The 19,519-nt window shown below is 39.0% G+C and overlaps 1 protein-coding gene across 5 annotated transcripts in view; it reads right to left on the reverse strand.

Annotated features, from left to right (window-relative positions):
• Positions 1 to 274: 274 nt before the first annotated feature.
• The window catches only part of wdr25 (WD repeat domain 25), a 103,195-nt gene continuing 83,950 nt past the window's right edge, over positions 275 to 19,519 (reverse strand). For 3 of the 5 annotated variants that reach the window (XM_048537028.2, XM_048537027.2, XM_048537029.2), the window contains exons 4-7: positions 16,518 to 16,648; positions 12,245 to 12,415; positions 10,435 to 10,575; positions 278 to 1,845 (exon numbers count right to left, since the gene is read on the reverse strand). In XM_048537028.2, coding sequence (XP_048392985.1) covers positions 1,624 to 1,845; positions 10,435 to 10,575; positions 12,245 to 12,415; positions 16,518 to 16,648 — 665 coding nt within the window. In that variant the 3' untranslated portion in view covers positions 278 to 1,623. Of the gene's footprint in view, positions 1,846 to 6,087; positions 6,249 to 10,434; positions 10,576 to 12,244; positions 12,416 to 16,517; positions 16,649 to 19,519 lie in introns of those variants that run through there. The other 2 variants (XM_048537032.2, XM_048537030.2) reach the window with 2 other exon arrangements.

Genomic DNA, 19,519 nt, shown 5'->3' on the forward strand with positions numbered 1-19,519 from the left:
ATGTCTTGTTAACTCAAGATCATTCCAAAATGCATCCCTTCCTCGAAGCCTTTCCCTGCTCAGCTGTTGCAACTCTTAACATCAATATGTTGCCTGACTAGGGCCCAATGAGGTTCAAAGAGCAGAGGGACAATGGGGGAACGGAACTTGTGGTGATTTAAGGCACGATTAGCAGAATTTTGGATAATCTCAAGTTTGATGAGAGTAGAACATGGGATACATCTGCAAAGTGTAGAACCCGACTCCTACTTTTCACAGTGTTCATTTCATAAATTAGATGGAATGTTTTTGAATAAAGACTTTATTTTTACCACCATTTTATACACATGAAGTTGCTTTACCATTTTCCTTTCAAATATTTAGATTGAAGTTTCAAAACATCATGAAATCAACATTTGATAGCACAAAAGAAACAGGTTTTGTCGACTGTGTCTGCGTTGGCATACTAAAATACTACCAGTTAACTTTATACCTCCCTATCACTTCCATACATCTTTTACAGAATTTATGCCAATTTGTAGGATTCTCATACTACATTAAATCGTTATTTTAAACTTATTGAAAGCAATAAGTCAGACGGCTTTTCCATTTATAGGCAGTATTATTTTTAAATACTTGAATGAAACCAACACAGATCTTTAACTCATCCCACCATTTATCAGGGTCCAATAAGATATTATCTCAAAATACATTCCATAATGCAAAACAATGTATGCAAATTGTAGAAGTTAATTCAAGGATGGAGTAATTAAATGGTTGTGAAAGAAAAAAGCTGTACCTCATTTGCCTAATACACCAAAACAACAAAGAAAGAATGGAAGTATTTAAGTTATTTCCTTAATTTAAGTCAAATAATTAATAATTTATTCAATTTTATTTTATATAGTCAGCTTCAACAATCAATTGTTAAACATTTCACATAACAGTAATTGAATCTGGTTACCTTCAGTTGCAGATCAGCCCAACAGGGATGTGATTGACCTTTCTGACTCTTCCATTTGGTTAATCACAGGTTAGTTCGAGTGTTTTGGTTAGCATTTCCTGAGATTGTTGTGCAAAAGTAGCACAAATACAGATTCACAAGTATTGCAGGTGATATGGTGGCAATCAATGTAAACTATTTCCAAAACTTTGAACATTTTGCAACAATATCCTATTGGAACCTGATAAATTGTTGAGTTTACATTAATGATAACAGTATTAATGCTGGAAACGGGATGATTGTACATTGACTGTTATAAATACATGCGGTATCATTCTTTTGATGTTATTAATACAATCATAGGATTCACAACTAAACCAAATGTACACAATTCAGACAACTTGCTTAGTATTGTAACCTGAGAGCTGTTGGATTGATTCCCTTCTTCAGTGCTTTTTTGAAACATTAAATGGTCACTAAATGGGAGTGATGCTCCACAGCATGGCCACAATTTATGAGTAAAGAACAATGAAGATATTTTAAATGTCTAACTTTCCTTACACTGCAAAAGTCTGGATATACTGGCCTAGTGCAGAGACTTGAACATTGTCTGATACTCATATCTGAGATTGAACATAACAAGCTTGTAATGAATGATAATGCATAATTGCTCCTCAAATTCAGCTGCAATTTACAGGTCATCACTGCCATACTTTGATTTCTCCACCCCAGTCACAAGTTGCAATAATAGATGGGTGCACAGGGTGAAATGAAACATCAATGCAGGCCTCCTTGTGGGCTGGCAAGGTTTGAATTAGTTTTGAATTCAGGTAGTTATAAAAGAACAGTGTCCCATCAGCACTTCCTGTGGCAATTATAGTCCCATCAGGTGAAAATTCACAGCCCACGCCATATCCTTCTACCTATTAAAATAGAGAGAGAAAATTAATTTATCAGGTATAATGATAATAAACCCCTGTCGGTGCAGATGATTTTCCATTAGAGCTATTCGTATTGAAGCAAATTTTTACAATTTGGCTTGAGTTCAGCAATGTGCAAAAACCAAATCTGAACACTGAAATTGTTAAATCTTGAAATTTGTCACAAGGCATTCAACTAAAACAAAAGAAAGTTTGGAGGATCTAGTTCAATAAGTAGGTGAAATGGTTCAAGATCCAGAACCATCAGCAGTATTCTTCTTTCCATTGTAAGATCATAAACTAGGCTGTTCGTTGATCATTTCACATGTTCAGCTCCATTCATAATTCCGTAATTAATAAAGTAGCGCCATTGCAGTAAGAATGAGATAACATTCAGATTTCTGATTGTTAGTGACATGTATCACACAAGTATCAGGCCAATTGCAAATGGAGAGATCAGGACAACAACTTACATTTATATAGCATCTTTTAACGTAAAATGTCGTCAGGGCTTCACAAAAGCAATTATTAATCACATAGACTGTTCCCATTACAATAGCGGATGCACAAATTTTAAGGAAAGATTGGTATAAGGTATATACATGTATTGTGTAGAGCATTTGAAGAGTGAAGGAACAGGAATGTGAGAAAGGTGGATAGAAACAACTCTTCATAAAAAGGAAATAATGACAGCTGCAGCGAGCAAAGAGAAAACAGTAAAAAAAATTAGAACCAAAGCAGAGTGAGAAGAAAGATTTTAAAAAATTAACAAACTACCAAGACAGAAAGAAAATATCAAGAGAACACGTATAACACAGAAATCAACAAAAAAAAATTACAAAAATCATGCATGGGACAAAAAGGATGATTTCCCACTGAAGTTCTCGGAACCTAGATTTTAATTGAATTGCTAAATATCCCAGTCTCCACTTTACTGGTGACTGGATGTGTGTCAGGTCTCTGTCAAAGATTCAATTGCTAACATCATTAGGAATTAACTGAGAAGCTCAAACTTCTGACAGGGAATTCCTCGGGTTCCTATGAGTCTATGAAATACTATCCAGCTCTAAGGTAGTCAAAGTGACTTCAGATAGTTTTGACATGCTTAGCCGGCTAGTTATCAACGAAATGTCAGAAAAATCCCAGTGTAACACCTAGATAAACATATAACAGACCTCCAAACCCCATGTCCTCAATACAAATCTCCCCTCAACCTCTCTGATTACCCACTGACTCAAACATTCCTGCAAACATGATCAGTGCCCACTACCCAATGAACACCTCAATCTGACCTGATCAGCCCTCGACTAGACTACCCTGCCTGATCCAACTCAATTACATTCCAATCCAATTGTCACCATGCTCACTTACTTTATCCACCAACCCTACCCCACCCTCTTCACTCACTCAACGGCTCACCCAGTCACTATCATTCACACTAGACATTTTATATTACATTACAGCAGCTACTACCATAAAAGCAGAACATGTCCTGTCTTATTCCCAACTCTACACTGAGAGCTCTTTGTACAACTATATACCGTGTACTTCTGAAGAAGGTGTGTTTGGAAGACCTAGCCAGGAATGCAGAGCAACACTGAGGTTTAGAAAACTAATGCCTAAGCAACAATCTGATGATCATTATCATTTTATGGAAGATCTGGGTATATGTACTCCCTAGATAATAAAATGCGAGGCTGGATGAACACAGCAGGCCAAGCAGCATCTCAGGAGCACAAAAGCTGACATTTCGGGCCTAGACCCTTCATCAGAGAGGGGGATGGGGAGAGGGAACTGGAATAAATAGGGAGAGGGGGGGAGGCGGACCGAAGATGGAGAGTAAAGAAGATAGGTGGAGAGAGTATAGGTGGGGAGGTAGGGAGGGGATAGGTCAGTCCAAGGAAGACGGACAGGTCAAGGAGGTGGGATGAGGTTAGTAGGTAGATGGGGGTGTGGCTTGGGGTGGGAGGAAGGGATGGGTGAGAGGAAGAACAGGTTAGGGAGGCAGAGACAGGTTGGACTGGTTTTGGGATGCAGTGGGTGGGGGGGGAAGAGCTGGGCTGGTTGTGTGGTGCAGTGGGGAGAGGGGACGAACTGGGCTGGTTTAGGGATGCAGTAGGGGAAGGGGAGATTTTGAAACTGGTGAAGTCCACATTAATACCATTAGGCTGCAGGGTTCCCAGGCGGAATATGAGTTGCTGTTCCTGCAACCTTCGGGTGGCATCATTGTGGCACTGCAGGAGGCCCATGATGGACATGTCATCTAGAGAATGGGAGGGGGAGTGGAAATGGATTGCGACTGGGAGGTGCAGTTGTTTGTTGCGAACTGAGCGGAGGTGTTCTGCAAAGCGGACTCCAAGCCTCCGTTTGGTTTCCCCAATGTAGAGGGAGCCACACCGGGTACAGTGGATGCAGTATACCACATTGGCAGATGTGCAGGTGAACCTCTGCTTAATGTGGAATGTCATCTTGGGGCCTGGGATAGGGGTGAGGGAGGAGGTGTGGGGGCAAGTGTAGCATTTTCTGCGGTTGCAGGGGAAGGTGCCGGGTGTGGTGGGGTTGGAGGGCAGTGTGGAGCGTACAAGGGAGTCACGGAGAGAGTGGTCTCTCCGGAAAGCAGACAGAGGTGGGGATGGAAAAATGTCTTGGGTGGTGGGGTCGGATTGTAAATGGCGGAAGTGTCGGAGGATGATGCGTTGTATCCGGAGGTTGGTAGGGTGGTGTGTGAGAACGAGGGGGATCCTCTTTGGGCGGTTGTGGCGGGGGCGGGGTGTGAGGGATGTGTTGCGGGAAATACGGGAGACGCGGTCAAGGGCGTTCTCGATTACTGTGGGGGGAATGTTGCGGTCCTTGAAGAACTTGGACATCTGGGATGTGCGGGAGTGGAATGTCTTATCGTCGGAGCAGATGCGGCGGAGGCGGAGGAATTGGGAATAGGGGATGGAATTTTTGCAGGAGGGTGGGTGGGAGGAGGTGTATTCTAGGTAGCTGTGCGAGTCGGTGGGCTTGAAATGGACATCAGTTACAAGCTGGTTGCCTGAGATGGAGACTGAGAGGTCCAGGAAGGTGAGGGATGTGCTGGAGATGGTCCAGGTGAACTGAAGGTTGGGGTGGAAGGTGTTGGTGAAGTGGATGAACTGTTCGAGCTCCTCTGGGGAGCAAGAGGCGGCGCCGATACAGTCATCAATGTACCGGAGGAAGAGGTGGAGTTTGGGGCCTGTGTAGGTGCGGAAGAGGGACTGTTCCACGTAACCTACAAAGAGGCAGGCATAGCTGGGGCCCATGCGGGTGCCGACATTCCATTCCGCACATCCCAGATGTCCAAGTTCATGCCTAAACCAGCCCAGTTCATCCCCTCTCCCCACTGCACCACACAACCAGCCCAGCTCTTCCCCCCCACCCACTGCATCCCAAAACCAGTCCAACCTGTCTCTGCCTCCCTAACCTGTTCTTCCTCTCACCCATCCCTTCCTCCCACCCCAAGCCACACCCCCATCTACCTACTAACCTCATCCCACCTCCATGACCTGTCCGTCTTCCCTGGACTGACCTATCCCCTCCCTACCTCCCCACCTATACTCTCTCCACCTATCTTCTTTACTCTCCATCTTCGGTCCGCCTCCCCCCCTCTCCCTATTTATTCCAGTTCCCTCTCCCCATCCCCCTCTCTGATGAAGGGTCTAGGCCCGAAACGTCAGCTTTTGTGCTCCTGAGATGCTGCTTGGCCTGCTGTGTTCATCCAGCCTTGCATTTTATTATCTTGGAATTCTCCAGCATCTGCAGTTCCCATTATCTCTCTATATGTACTCCCTAACTCTCTCTGAAAAAGACAGGAGTTCTAATATCATACTTTGATCATTTATTCCTTTCTACTTCATCTTTTCTCAGCTTTTCCACTGCACCACTTGAGTTGTGAGTTGCATCTTTGATACTTGGTCCCTAACTGATTATAAAGAACTCAACAAGCAAACTGTTTGACAATTAGAGATCCAATTTTGAATAAATTGATCTTTCAAGCACACAGTTCAAACCAAGACCATATAAGTTCAAACTGATATAAGACACTTAAATGCTTGATAATCTTTCCTCCTAATTGCCCAGAAATACTGGCTCCATCAAAACAAATAATTCCGTTAGCACTGCCCTAAGAGTTAACTCAAATAATGAACTGAGATGATAGATCTTGACATTTAGAACACATGATAAAGACTATTAAAGTATGTGGTCTGATGTTGCTTGCCCTGTAACGTCAGCTTTCCTGCTCCTCTGATGCTGCTTGGCCTGCTGTGTTCATCCAGCTCTACGCCTTGTGGAGCCCTCTTGTGGTGCAATGGTAATGTCCCTACCCTGGATCAGGGAGGACCAGGTTCAAGGTGCACTTTCTCCAGAGGTGTGTAAGAACATCTCTGAACAGGTTGATTAGAAAAATAGGTTAGAAAAAAAGAACAATGATGCGTTAGAATAATATCTATCTGTTCCATTGTTCTTTTACAAATTTAAAAAATACAGATACCACATGAAGTTTCTATGCTCCTTACCCACACCCCTACCTCCCCATTTATCTTATTTACATTTGAACATGTCTACTGGTTGGTTAATGTAACTGTCTGAAGTAAAACAGAATCAACGTTGTTGTATTTTACTATGGAGTGTAATGCATTGTGAATTCAAGCTGTTTTACAATTTTAGGAGCTAAGCTATTTACATAAACTGTTATAAATTTAACTCATTAGTGTCTGAGTAACAAAGCAAAATTTGCTGTCAAATTATTAAGTTATGGTTAACAAGTTATAACCACTTTGGAGTAAAGGAAAAGCAAATATTTTAAGTGAATAAAGAGAGTAAAACATAGAAATCAATTGCAAAAAGTGAAGTAGCAGCATGACACAGAGAATGATGATATGCAAGATAGCCATCCCATTTTCAATTCCAATAACCAAAATTTCTTAAACAAACAAAAGCAGAGGTTGCTGGAGAAACTCTGGAGTTATGGCAGCATCTGCGGATAGAAAACAGAGCCTGCGACCCTTCTTGGAATTAGAACCAAAATTTTTTGCTTTGTTTCTGAGCAAATATTTTGGTCCCAATTCCCAGTTGCTCTTAACCAAAAGTATAAACTGATCATTAGTGCCTACTATGCAATATAACTGGAGGGATATAGGATGCATTAATGATCTCCCAAAGCCAATTTTAGCAAGGTGGGCTTGAGTGCCGTAGCAAGATATTTTTTCAAAGTGGGATGATATTTGGATATTAGTTCTGCCAAACTAAAGAAAACTACTTTGAAAAGGTACATTCCCAATAATGGACAAATAAAAATGTTATTTAATTGATTTTTTAGGCCACCAGGATGAAAAGAAAAACAACGTTTCAACCAAAGAGCTGGAGCACAAATTCCGCAGACAACTTCAATGCTATTCATTGCAACATTTCAAACAACAATTAGAAGCATAGAAACATCAACTTATTTTTTATTTGTTAAAGTGTGAGAAAGACTAGCTCTAAAAAAAATTGTTATTTTCTGTGCTTTATCAAATAAACTATGGCACATGCTTCCAGAATAAGGAGTGGTCCAATATAAAAAGTGTAGAAATTACAGAAAATATTTGAACACCCTGAACTCTGTTCCTCATTTCTTCCCCAGACCTGAATGAGATAAAACTTTTATTGCGCTCATAGTTCCAATAACCAAATTCTGATGCACCAAGCTACAGTAGTCTATGAAATTACATTCATAGAAAAAGGTGAGAAATTATTTCAGGTAATAAGAAACAGTTGCAAGAGTATCTGTTCTCCCTCAGAGCTTGCTTTGTGATTCAATAAGATCACAGGTGATTTTGTAGCAATGCTATGCATTTCAGCACTGTCCTCATATCCTTTAATTCTCCTAATATCCAAAAATCTGTCAATGCGCAACTTAAACATAATTGATAACTGAGTGCCCAAAGCTTTCAAGGCTAGGAAATTCGAAAAGGTTCGCAAACCATTGAGTGAAGAAGCTTCTCCTAATCTCAGTCATAAATGGCTAATCCCTTATCTGAGACAGTCCCTCTTAATTCTAGACTCACCTGCCTAAAGGAAACATTCTTTCAGCATCTTTATATGTTTCTATAAGATTACATCTTATACTTCAGAGCTCCAGAGAATATCATCCTTCTCTACCGTATCGATCCTCATAGCACGAACCTTCGTCCCATGAATCTAGTGAACCTTTGTTGCACTCCTTTTTAGGCCACGCTTCCAAAGTATTTTTTCCACTGTTACTGCATTTCAGAGCTTTTGCATTAACATCATATCAGATTTCTGAGAGTTGGTGGGAAAGGGCCTCTGTCCCAAGTGCCAAGTGCTAATTATCGCTGGCTGAAACTCCAGTGGATCTCACGATAACCAGCCAGACTACACAGCACACCAGAAAGGTGTAATTCAATCACTGTCGCCCACTGAAGTGCAGCCTTATTACAGTCTCAAAACTTTGCAACACAAAACTTTCATCCCCTGATCCCACTGGCACTCATGGTACATTTTTTGAGAACCTCTGATCTAAGGTAAATATAACTTTCCATAGGTGAAAATTAAAACTTGTGTACTATTTTCCAGACATAATGTCATAAATGTTACACACAACTGCAGTAAGACATTTTTAGTCTTATACTTCCCAAGGAAATTATAGATGGGCAATAAGCAGCCTAGCCAGTGACACTCACATGTGATGAATAAATTAAAAATCTCAAATCTTTGGTAACAAAAGCTAATGTACTGTTTGCTATTCTTTTTGCACACTCGACCTGCATTTTAAATTTATGATTCATGTCAAACACAGCCATTCAGATCCTTCAGAGGACCAACATTTCCCATCTCTCACCCTTAAAAAATTCTGCTTTTCTAACCCACCTGCCAAAGTGGATGACTCATAGCTTTCCTCATGATAATCATTTAACCCATATAAAATCCTTCTGCTGGCATTTAGTGTCCTCCTCATAGACCATTTTCAACTATTTTCAACAGTAAACTCGAATATATCTAAGACATTTATATAGATAGTATTTGAATCTCAGCCATAGACAAATTCTTGTGCTACCCCATTCATTGCAGTCTTCCAACCCAAAAGAAACCCACTTAATCCTACACTGTGTTTTATTGCTGCTAGCCAATCTTCAATCCATGAGAATAAATTGCCAATCTCACCAGCCATACTTGTTTATAATAATGTAAAGCACCTTAATGGTTTCATTTTGAAAAGCCAAATACATTATATTTGTAACACTGGTTCTCCCTTACCTCCTCCCCTGGTTTTATCCTCAAATTTGTTAAACATTATTTCCCTTTCATAAATTCATGTTGGCTTTGAGAGTCGTAACCAGGTTGGGCAAATACAGCAGTCATAACATTTCTAAGAACAGATTCCAGCAATTCACCTATTACCACTGGTATCACGGTAAGTGGTTTACAGTTTTGTGCTTTCTAATTTTTTCCTTTCTTGACAGGGTTACATTTGTTATCTTCCAAATCCGCCGGTGCAGATACAGAGCCTAAGGAATGCTGGAAGATCAATATCAGTTGGCCACCTCTTTTAAAGCCATTGGATATGGTCTATCAGACTAAGGGGCTTTTTATGATCCTTTCACAGGCAATACTGGAGAAATAAAAAACACAAGAACAAGGAGCAGAAGTAAGCAATTCAACCCCTTGAGCCTGGTTCACCTTTTGATAAGATCTCATCTCAGTCTCAACTCGAGTTTCCGGCCCACTCCCCATAAGGTTTCAACCCAGATTTACTAATTAAAAATCTATCTCCTCATTAAATTTAGGCAAGGTCCTGACATCTACCACACAGCTGGGTAGTGAATTCCACAAATTCACAACACTTCTGTTTTAAATCTGCTATTCGTCAGCTCAAAACTATGCCCTTTAATTCTGGATTGCCCCGCATTGCCCCATCCCCTCTACGTTAACTTTGTTAATCCCCTTTAGCATCTTATATACCTCAATTAAATCTCCTTTCATACTCCTAAACTGCTCAATCTCTCTTCATAAGACAAATCCCTCATCTCTGGAATCAATCGAGTCAACCTTCCTTGAACTGTCTCCAATGCAACCACATCTCTCCTAAAGTGAGGGGAGCAAAATGTACACAACACCCTAGGTGAGGTTTCACTAATGCCTTGCACAATCGCAACAATAACTCCCTATTTTTATAATCTATTCCTTGAGCAATAAATGCCAAAATTCTGTTTGCCAAATTAATGGGAATATTTCTGCAATCTTTACTAATATCTATATCTTTAAATTTCTACTTTTATTTGACACCTCATATCTCGAAATTTTCAGGATTTTCTTTTACACGTTCTGCCATTAAAGAGGTGTACAGTATCCATTTAATATCTATTCTGTTTCTGTGGATATAATTGAAGATCTGTCACATGTAAAAACTTTTCAGTAAACGATCTCTGTTATATAATTGTAAAATGATGTGTTAAATCTGAGTTATCAAATTACTTTTTGGATTTTTTGACAAATTAGAAAGATAGGCATATGCCAAACAGGAACAACAGTTCTTGCCTAATCCAATATCAAAATAATCCAGCAAAACACCTTATGGCCTTCATAGCGTTTCCTTTTGTTCATCCTGTATGGTCGCTGGGTAGAAAATAACACCATATAGTTGCCATTGGTTTGCGCAGCAAAGACAGGTTCTTTGGGATGAACAGCCAGGCACGGGATGGTATATCTTTCCTATGGGAAAGAAAGGGATTTTGAAAATCTATTACATTATCTGGGGATCCAATATAGAAATGCCCTGATCAGTTTTAGCAATTAAAGTAAGATAACAGTGACCATTTTCTTTAGGCACTTAGTAATTTAGCCAAAATCAGAGATATAAACTGGCAATCTTTGGTATATAATTGACGTTCACCAAAAACTCTCACTGCTTTTTTCCCATGCTGACAAATAAGCTTCGTGTAGGCTGAAAAATTACATATAAAAATCTATTTTAATTCCTACACAGTGGCATTGCATTTATCTTATCCTAAGTAATGAACTGTTCCAAACTCAAAAATGTAGTTTGCAGGTGTGCAAATCTGCACTCATTATTTTGTAATACATTATGGAAAAAAATCATTTTCTGTCAGTTTCGATTACTAAGTACTGCAAAGATGTAATTATCATTTCAGAATGCAGACAGCAAGAATGGATGAATTACTTTCAGCGATTGCTATACTTTGGTATGAATAATGAATGGTTAAAATCAGCCTAGGTTTTGCTGGAGCTGGGAACCTCAATGTGTTGATTTTTCCTCACCCTTCAGCTTTAAAGATAGTTCTCCAGCAAGCTGCTGAAAATATGCACTCATAATGACACAACAGCAACAAAGAACCTGGTTCCTTAATAAAAGACAGCAGGAACATTTTACCTTCCTCACCAGAGTTAAAGTTTGAGGATGAAACAGAGGGACAACAAATAAAAAAGGTCAAGACCAAATCAGGTACAAAAAGAAATCGAGAATAAATAAATGGAATACATTTTGTACAGAAACACACAGAAAAGAAAAAAAGTTCAAGTTTTAAATTTTAGAATTGTCATAATAGTGATTTCCAATATGCATGAAGAAGACTCATGAGGATCTTGAGGACAAACTGCCATTTTTACAAGGCTAGCAATGTAGTGACATATACTTTAATTTGTCATGATTCACAATTCACACACTTGTTCTTCCCTGTCACAAGTTGTTTATACATTAATAATAGTGAGTACATTAAACACACTGTTATTTTGGCGGTAAATCTGAGCTGATATCTTAGCTTGTAAAGCCTTGCACTGAAATACAAGAATTTATGGCACAGAAAGAGGCCACTTAGTTGTCTTGTTTGTGACAACTGAAAGAGCTGGTCAACCTAGTTCCACTTTACTGATTTTGGTCTATAGACTCGCTGGTTACAACATTTCAGGAGCATATGAAATTGTATTAAAAAATTACAATTGGGGTTTTTGCTCTGACTACCCTTTCAGGCAGTAAGTTCCAGATATTCACTGACCTTTAGTCAAAGAAGGTACTCTACCACTGCCCTCTCCACCCCAAACCCACTAATTCAAAAGTAACAGTACTCAATCACCCTCCCTCCCCAACCCCTCTAATTCTTTTACTTTAAATATCTGGTTCATCATTGTTGACCTCTCTCTTAAGGAATTTGCAGTAATATTTCAGATCTGATCAAAAATCTAAAATTCAACTGGGAACATTGTTACTGCAGTACTATAGTAGTTGCTACAATTAATTAGACAATTAAAGCACAACAGCTCAGTTGCATTGTTACATCTGACTCCACATATCTCTGCCGAGTGACTTAACAGAAAATGTTATGATCTCAATACAGAAACGAAAATGCACATCAATTAAGCTTACGTGGAATATTTGATTAGATATCTTTGCAGAAGTCTTGAAATCCCAGGCAATGATTGTACGATCTGCTGAGTCTCTGCTTACAGCATCTGTGCTGGTAAGAAATTCTCTTCCACCCGGAAGAAAAAGAATGTCAAGTGTTTGCTGTATTCCAGCACTGTATTCATTCACCACCTAGAAAATAATAATAAATATAGTTTACAGGTCAGATCTATTTTCTTTACCCCACGAAAAAATGCTGGTAAAATATTACTTTTCTTTCTATTGATCGATTTTGAACAGCATGCTTTCCAAACCTGAGAAACTTTCTTTTTCAATGCATTTGTGAGATGTAGGCATTGTTGACAAGGCCAACATTTATTAACTATTTCTAAATGCCTTGGGAAATAAGGAGTTGAGGCAGCTTCTTCAAGTACAACAGTTGATGTAGTAAAAGTGCACCCACAATGCCATAAGAAAGGGAGTTCCAGGTCTTTGACCCAGAAACAATGAAGGAATTTCAATATATTTTCTATAAAGGTCACGTGCTAACTAAATGTGAATTCGGCATTCCCGTGTGCCTGTTGCCCTTATCCTTCTAGATGCTTGATATCACGGGCGTCATGAATTTCAAAGATTGGAAATCACAAAATTAAATTAGAAAATCAGACTGCAATATTACACAGTTTTATAAGTGCAGTTCTCCTATTGGTTAACAGTAACACAATTTCTTTGGTCTTTAATACTATATTGAAACAATTCGAGTGCAATGAAATCGAGATTCTGAGCCCCTTTATGTTATGCTTCACAACTCATGTTGAGTATCAACTCGAGTATTTAGTCCAGAATAAGGAGAATGTTACCAAGACTTCCGATTAGGTTCTCGTGGTAGCGCCAACAGCTTAAAAAATAGCAGTGATGCAATGCAAACTTTTCATCCTGATTTTCTTCTTTATTGATGGCACTTTTGGTTATTTATGATTACTTGCTGGTTCATAGAAAGAGAATTAAACCACATGCTGAACAGTGTACTATTATAGCACAAGGAGGGTGTATGCTTTTCCCTTGCCCTTTCCTTTTGGGTGTCTTGAGGAAGGCCTCTCAGGTGGAACTCTGTATATCCTTGGCCCAACTGCTAAAGTCACTAAGTTAATTGTGTGGAGAAGAACCATACAAGTGAAAAGCTGAGGTCAATTTCAACCTAACTAGTGTCATTCAGGGAAGTCTGTTATGAAATTGTCAGCTACTAAACAAGGCTCGGTCACTAAAGACTAACAGAACTGGAAGTTGTTCAGTTATCGCCTATGTGCGGAACTGCAGATGGGGGAGATACTAAATGAGTATTCTGCATTCGTGTTCACTATGGAGAAGGTTATGGAAGATATACAATGTGGGGAAATAAATGACGACACCGTGAAAAATATTCATATTATAGAGGAGGTGGTGCTAGATGGCTTAAAACGCATAAACGTAGATAAATTCCTAAGACCTGATTAGGTATACTCTAGAAGTCTGATGGAAGTGATTGTACAGTACCCTTGCTGAGACATTTCTATCATTGATAGCCACAGGTGAGGAGCTGGAAGACTGATGTTGGCTAATATGGTGCCACTATTTAAGAAAAAGAGGTAAGGAGAAGCCAGGGAACTACAAACTGGTGAGCCCGACGTCGGTGGTAGACAGCTTGTGGGACAGAATTCTGAGGGACAGCATTTACATGCATTTGAAGATGCAAGGGCTGATTAGGGATAGTCAATACTGCTTTGCGCATGGGAAGTCATGTCTCACTAACTTAATTAAATTTTTTGAGGAGGTAACAGACAGGATTGATGAGGGCAGAGCAGCAGACCTGATCTGGACTTCAGTAAGGCATTCACAAGGTTGAATGATAGACTGGTTAGCAAGGTTAGATCATATGGGATACCAGGGCAGCTAGCCATTTGGATACAGAACTAGCTTGAAGGTAGAAGACACAGGGTGTGGGAGGGTTGCTTTTCAGACTGGAGGGCTGTGACGCAGCAGTGTGCCACATAGATCAGTGCTGGGTCCATTGATTTTTGTCATTTATATAGATGGTTTGGATGTGAACGTAGGAGGAATGGTTGGTAAGTTTGCAGATGACACCAAATTGGAGGTGTAGTGGACAGTGAAGGTTACCTCAGAGTACAACAGGATCTTGATCAGATGGGTTAATGGGCTAAAGAGTAGCAGATGGAGTTTAATTTAGATAAACGTGAGGTGCTGCATTTTGGAAAGACAAATCAAGGCAGGAGTTATACACTTAATGGTAAGGTCCTGAGGAGTGTTACTGAACAAAGAGACCTTGGGGTGCAGGTTCGTAGTTCCTTGAAAGCACAGTTGCAGGTAGATAGGATACTGAAGGCGGCATTTGGTGTGCTTGTCCTCATTGGTCAAAGCATTGAGCGTAGGAGTTGGGAGGTCATGTTGCTGCTGTATAGGACATTGGTTAGGCCACTTTTGGAATAATGTATGCAATTCTGGTCTTCCTGCTATAAGAAAGATATTGTGCAATTTGAAAGGGTTCAGAAATGACTTACAAGGATGTTGCCAGGGTTTAAGGGTGACCTTATAGAGGTTTATAAAATCATGAGAGGCATGAACAGGTAAATATACAAGGTTTCTTCCCTGGGATGGTGGAATTCAAAACCAGAGGGCATAGGTTTAAGGGGAAAGGAGAGGGGAAAGATTTAAAAGGGACCAAAGGGTCAACTTTTTAAAACAGAAGGTGTTGCATGTATGGAATGAGCTACCAGAGGAAGTGGTGAGTGCTGTAATGATTACAACATTTAAAAGACATCTGCATGGGTATATGAATAAGAAGAGAGATATGGGCCAAATGCTGGCAAATGGGGCTAGATTCATTTTGGGATGTCTAGTCAGCATGGACGGGTTGAATCAAAGGGTTTCCATGCTGTACGTTTCTATGACTCTGTAGCTTGTTGTTTTCAGATTATGACTTCTGACTTTATCAGACATAAAGGATCAATTTTGAATTATGATGGGCATGTCAGGCTTCTTACTGATGTTCAGGTTTTGTTGAAGTGTACAAAGACAAAATGCATTAATATTATAACAATTTAAGACAAAGAACAAAAGAACAACTAGGGGTGAGCAATAAACGCTATCCCAGCCTGCAGAATCTATAAATGAGTATGAGAAAAGATAACATAGAATTGTTTGTTGATGCATTTTGTGCTCTTTAAATTTAAGATGCTCTTGAATAAAAATTCTCTTCACTTAGGAGCACAGTGACAGTCAACATCTGGCAATCTCAAGAGTAGCAAATATGAGTTAAAGCCACTCTATTTTGCACCAGTAATCTCAATAACAGAAGCTCATTCCTAAATACTCTCCACCTCCAATTACCATGCCCCATTTAATCATCCTGAGCAAATATGCCAATTTAGAGCTGTATTACAAGCATTCGTTCTGTGGCCAACATCAATATTTAACGCCAGCGGGAAGATGCTCATCACATCAATCTGGATGCAAAGCCAGCTTTCAAAAGGTCAAGTGTATTTTACTGAATTACAGTATCAAACTGTAATTACAGTATATTTATGAAATTGAATCATGAGCTTGTAATTGGTAAAAAGCCAGAAAATGTTAGTTTATTTTATTTCATCGACTAAAATTGTACTGTGGTAATTTCGTAAAAATCACGGAGTCACAAAACAGATTCCTTGGTCCAGCTCATCTATGCCTACCAGGTATCTCAACCATAGTTACTCCCATCTGCCTGCATTTGTTCCATATCCCTCTAAACATTTCCTATTCACGTACCTGTCCAAATGTCTTTTAAATGTTATAACCTTACCTGCATCTGCCACTTCCTCTGGTCGTTTATTCCATACATGCAACACACTCTGAGAAAAAATGTCCCTCAGATCCCATTTAAATTAGGTCTTCTCACCTTAAACCTATGCCTTCTAGTTTTGAACTCCCCTACCCCAGGAAAAAGACCTTCGCTATTCACCTTATTTATGCCACTCATGATTTTATAAATCTCTAATAAGGTCCCCCGTCAACCTCCTATGTTCCAGGAAAAGAAGTCCCAGCCTATCCAGTCTTTCCCTGTAACTCAAACTCTCCAGACTAAGTAACATCCTTGTAAATTTTTTCTGTGCCCTCTCCAACTTAATAATACCTTCCTGGAGAAGGGCAACCAGATTACATTGTTATACCAATGGAATGTTAAGTCGCATTCATCTTAACTGCTACAAATTACTTTGCTTTAAATCAGAAGTGTGTGCTACATAGTGAAATATTATAGTACCTTACAATTTCTTGTATCCCATGCTCTCACTGTTGAGCTGAATCCTCCACTCAAGAAGATATTTTGGTTCTCAGGATTGAAAGCTAAACAAGTGACTTGACATTCATTATGAACACTGATGATTTGTTTAGCTATATTAACAAAACAAAATTTTATTAATTGCAAATTGAAGTGTTAAAATAATCCTCTGCAGTTTAATGCTCTGGATTCATCAGCTGGAAAATACAAAATTAACATAACTGGACATTTAGGTTAATGCAAAGTTTTAACTACATTTGAATGTTCGCCCCTGGTTTACCAAGTGACCACAACATAGGGCAAGATACCAATGTCACAACTCACTAGTGTAGATGGAAATATTTGAGGTTGTTACAAAAGTTAAAGAATTTAAATAAGTAAATGAGATTCATCAACTTACCTGATTTTCAGACCAAGTTTGATAAACAGCACCAGGTTTCCGAGCTTCATACGAATTACTATTTATCACAAGTAATTAGATTCTAGCTATAGGTAAACAGTTATACATTGTTAACATATAACAGTACAAACTACACTTCTAATCTCTTATAAACTTACACTTACACACACAAAAAGAAATAGGGAAACGTAGATTATAAGTTGAGGAAAACTAGGAGGCAATAGTTCCTCTTCCTGGATTGTTATGGTGATCCTTATAATTCTTGGTCAGAAGTTTGCTTTTTAGTCATTTTCCTTGCGGATGTTTGTTTGCAAGAGACACAGCGTAGCTGGTTCACTTATAAAAGGGCTAGGGTCCTTTTATCACAAATACTGCTAGTGACCAGGTCGGCTGGGTTCAAGTCTCACCTGCTCCAAAGATGTGAAATAACATCTTTGAACAAGTTGATTAAAGATATGGGTTAAGTATGAAAAAAAGTCTCGTCAATGAAGAGTCACAGCATACAACAACTGGTGAAGGAAATCATAACTAGTTTTCTTCAAGTTTAAAATGGATTTTGACTACAAAGAAGAGAAAGACAACTTCTGTGCTGGTGGAGATCAAAATACATCTATCTTGTTCCAGCCCCAATCTTGTTCAGTTCCCTGAGAATCAATCACGTGGTTGTTGGCAGGCAAAAGGTTTTTGTCGAAAATGGTCACTAGTCATAGGGCAATCAATCAATGTCTTGTCACCCAATCACATCTGTACACAACCCCTTAATTTGTCACAACCCACGCTTCAATTACTGCTTGTTCAAATTGCAGTTTACATGATGCTTACCAGACTGTCAGCTTGCTTTTCCAAACATGCAGCAATCCTTAAGCACTGATTTATAAAACAGTTTTTTCTCATTTCAGTCCAAAAGTTTAAAAAGCACAAAAATAAAAACTCACGGTCTTTACACCAAATAAAACAATTTGGGTTTGCTCCTGTTTCGTATAAGCTTCTTCATTAACCAACCTTAACTGGGTGTCAGCAAGACAGAACAATGCTTTCACAGTAGGGAAGGAAGAAAATAAATAAAATCAGTCCACATTTCTACTCTGATAGTTCATGCTGCAAATTCCAATTGCGGATTTTAGGCTGCAATAGTAAAGATATAAATATATTCCAATACATTCTGTTGTGGCTCCCACAATAATAATTATGTGAGATGCTTTGTGGGATTGAAATGCCTGTGATAAATTTCTAAACTCTGTATATTTATCAACTGGTGTGTTTATTGAATAATACTTAAAAATTCTGTCATTTCTAGAGACATCAAGGGCTTGGCCACAAGAACCATTACAGGGGAACTCAAGGTTGAACGCAGCATAGAGTTTTGACATATTTGATTAAGCCAACGAGGATGGAAAGAAAGTAAATACACTCTTTTGAGAGGTGACATTTAAACACAAACTATCAGCCATTAGTCAAATTGTTTTGATGTCACCACATACAAACTAAAGCCATTAATGTTTTGACAGAAATTTAAAAGTGGAAAGGAAAATATATAAATTGCACATAGGAAATATTCAATGGGATATGGAGCACAACTATACACTCACAGCGAAATATGTGCAACTACATAATCACGATCTACAGTTTTGGAAGAGGCAATTAAGTCAATTGATTCCATGGGAGTTCAGTGAAAAATATCCTAATACGAAACGTTGTCTCTGCATACCCTTTTTGATATGGGAAAATAGACACACTTGACAGCCAGCATCAGTCTATACCGGAGAGAAACAAGAATTATAACTGCAGTTAATCACTGTCAGATGTCCACCTAGGAAATGGACTAGAAGCCCGCCATGTGAAGCATGCCGTACTGGGGCATAGTCACCTAGTAAGTGGCTGCATTTTAGTTATTAGTATGCAAGCGGAGGAAAAGAGACACCTGGATTCTTCTGCAAATCTCGGGAAGAAAATTCATCAGTAGGAAACAGAGTAGGAATGGAGGTTTTTTTGTACAAACAAGCTTTCAATACTGTATGGGGGATAAACTTGGTCAATCTAGGAACAGATGGTCCGAGGGCTCTTGTGTGTTCTTGTGATGTAACAGAGAAATGCATAAACATAAAGGAAGGAAAACATGTAATAAAAACAATAAAAACAAAAGCTTTTGTGCTCCTGAGATGCTGCTGGGCCTGCTGTGTTAATCCAGCCTCATATTTTATTATCTTGGATTCTCCAGCATCTGCAGTTCCCATTATCACTAATAAAAACAATGTATTTTTCACAGAACGTTTTTGTTTTCATGCCAACTGTTATATTTTACCCACTCTAAGTAGTAAAGCAAATGAATTTCTACGATATATTCTGAATGTTTTCTAGATAAACACACTTATAAGTCAACAAAAGAAGAGCCCATCCTAGATTTAGAGACGAGCAATGAATAGAATTAATTATTAATCTATTTGTAAATGATCATCTTCAAAATAATCTCTGCAATGTGACTGAATTTCATATCACGGAGAAACAGGACAAATTTTTTTAGCTACTGTAGACTTCAAAAGACAAGAGATAATTGACTTTGTAAACTGAGGTGAACCTTCAGGAT

Source organism: Stegostoma tigrinum, chromosome 10, assembly GCF_030684315.1.
Source record: "Stegostoma tigrinum isolate sSteTig4 chromosome 10, sSteTig4.hap1, whole genome shotgun sequence".
NCBI classification, from domain to species: domain Eukaryota; kingdom Metazoa; phylum Chordata; class Chondrichthyes; order Orectolobiformes; family Stegostomatidae; genus Stegostoma; species Stegostoma tigrinum.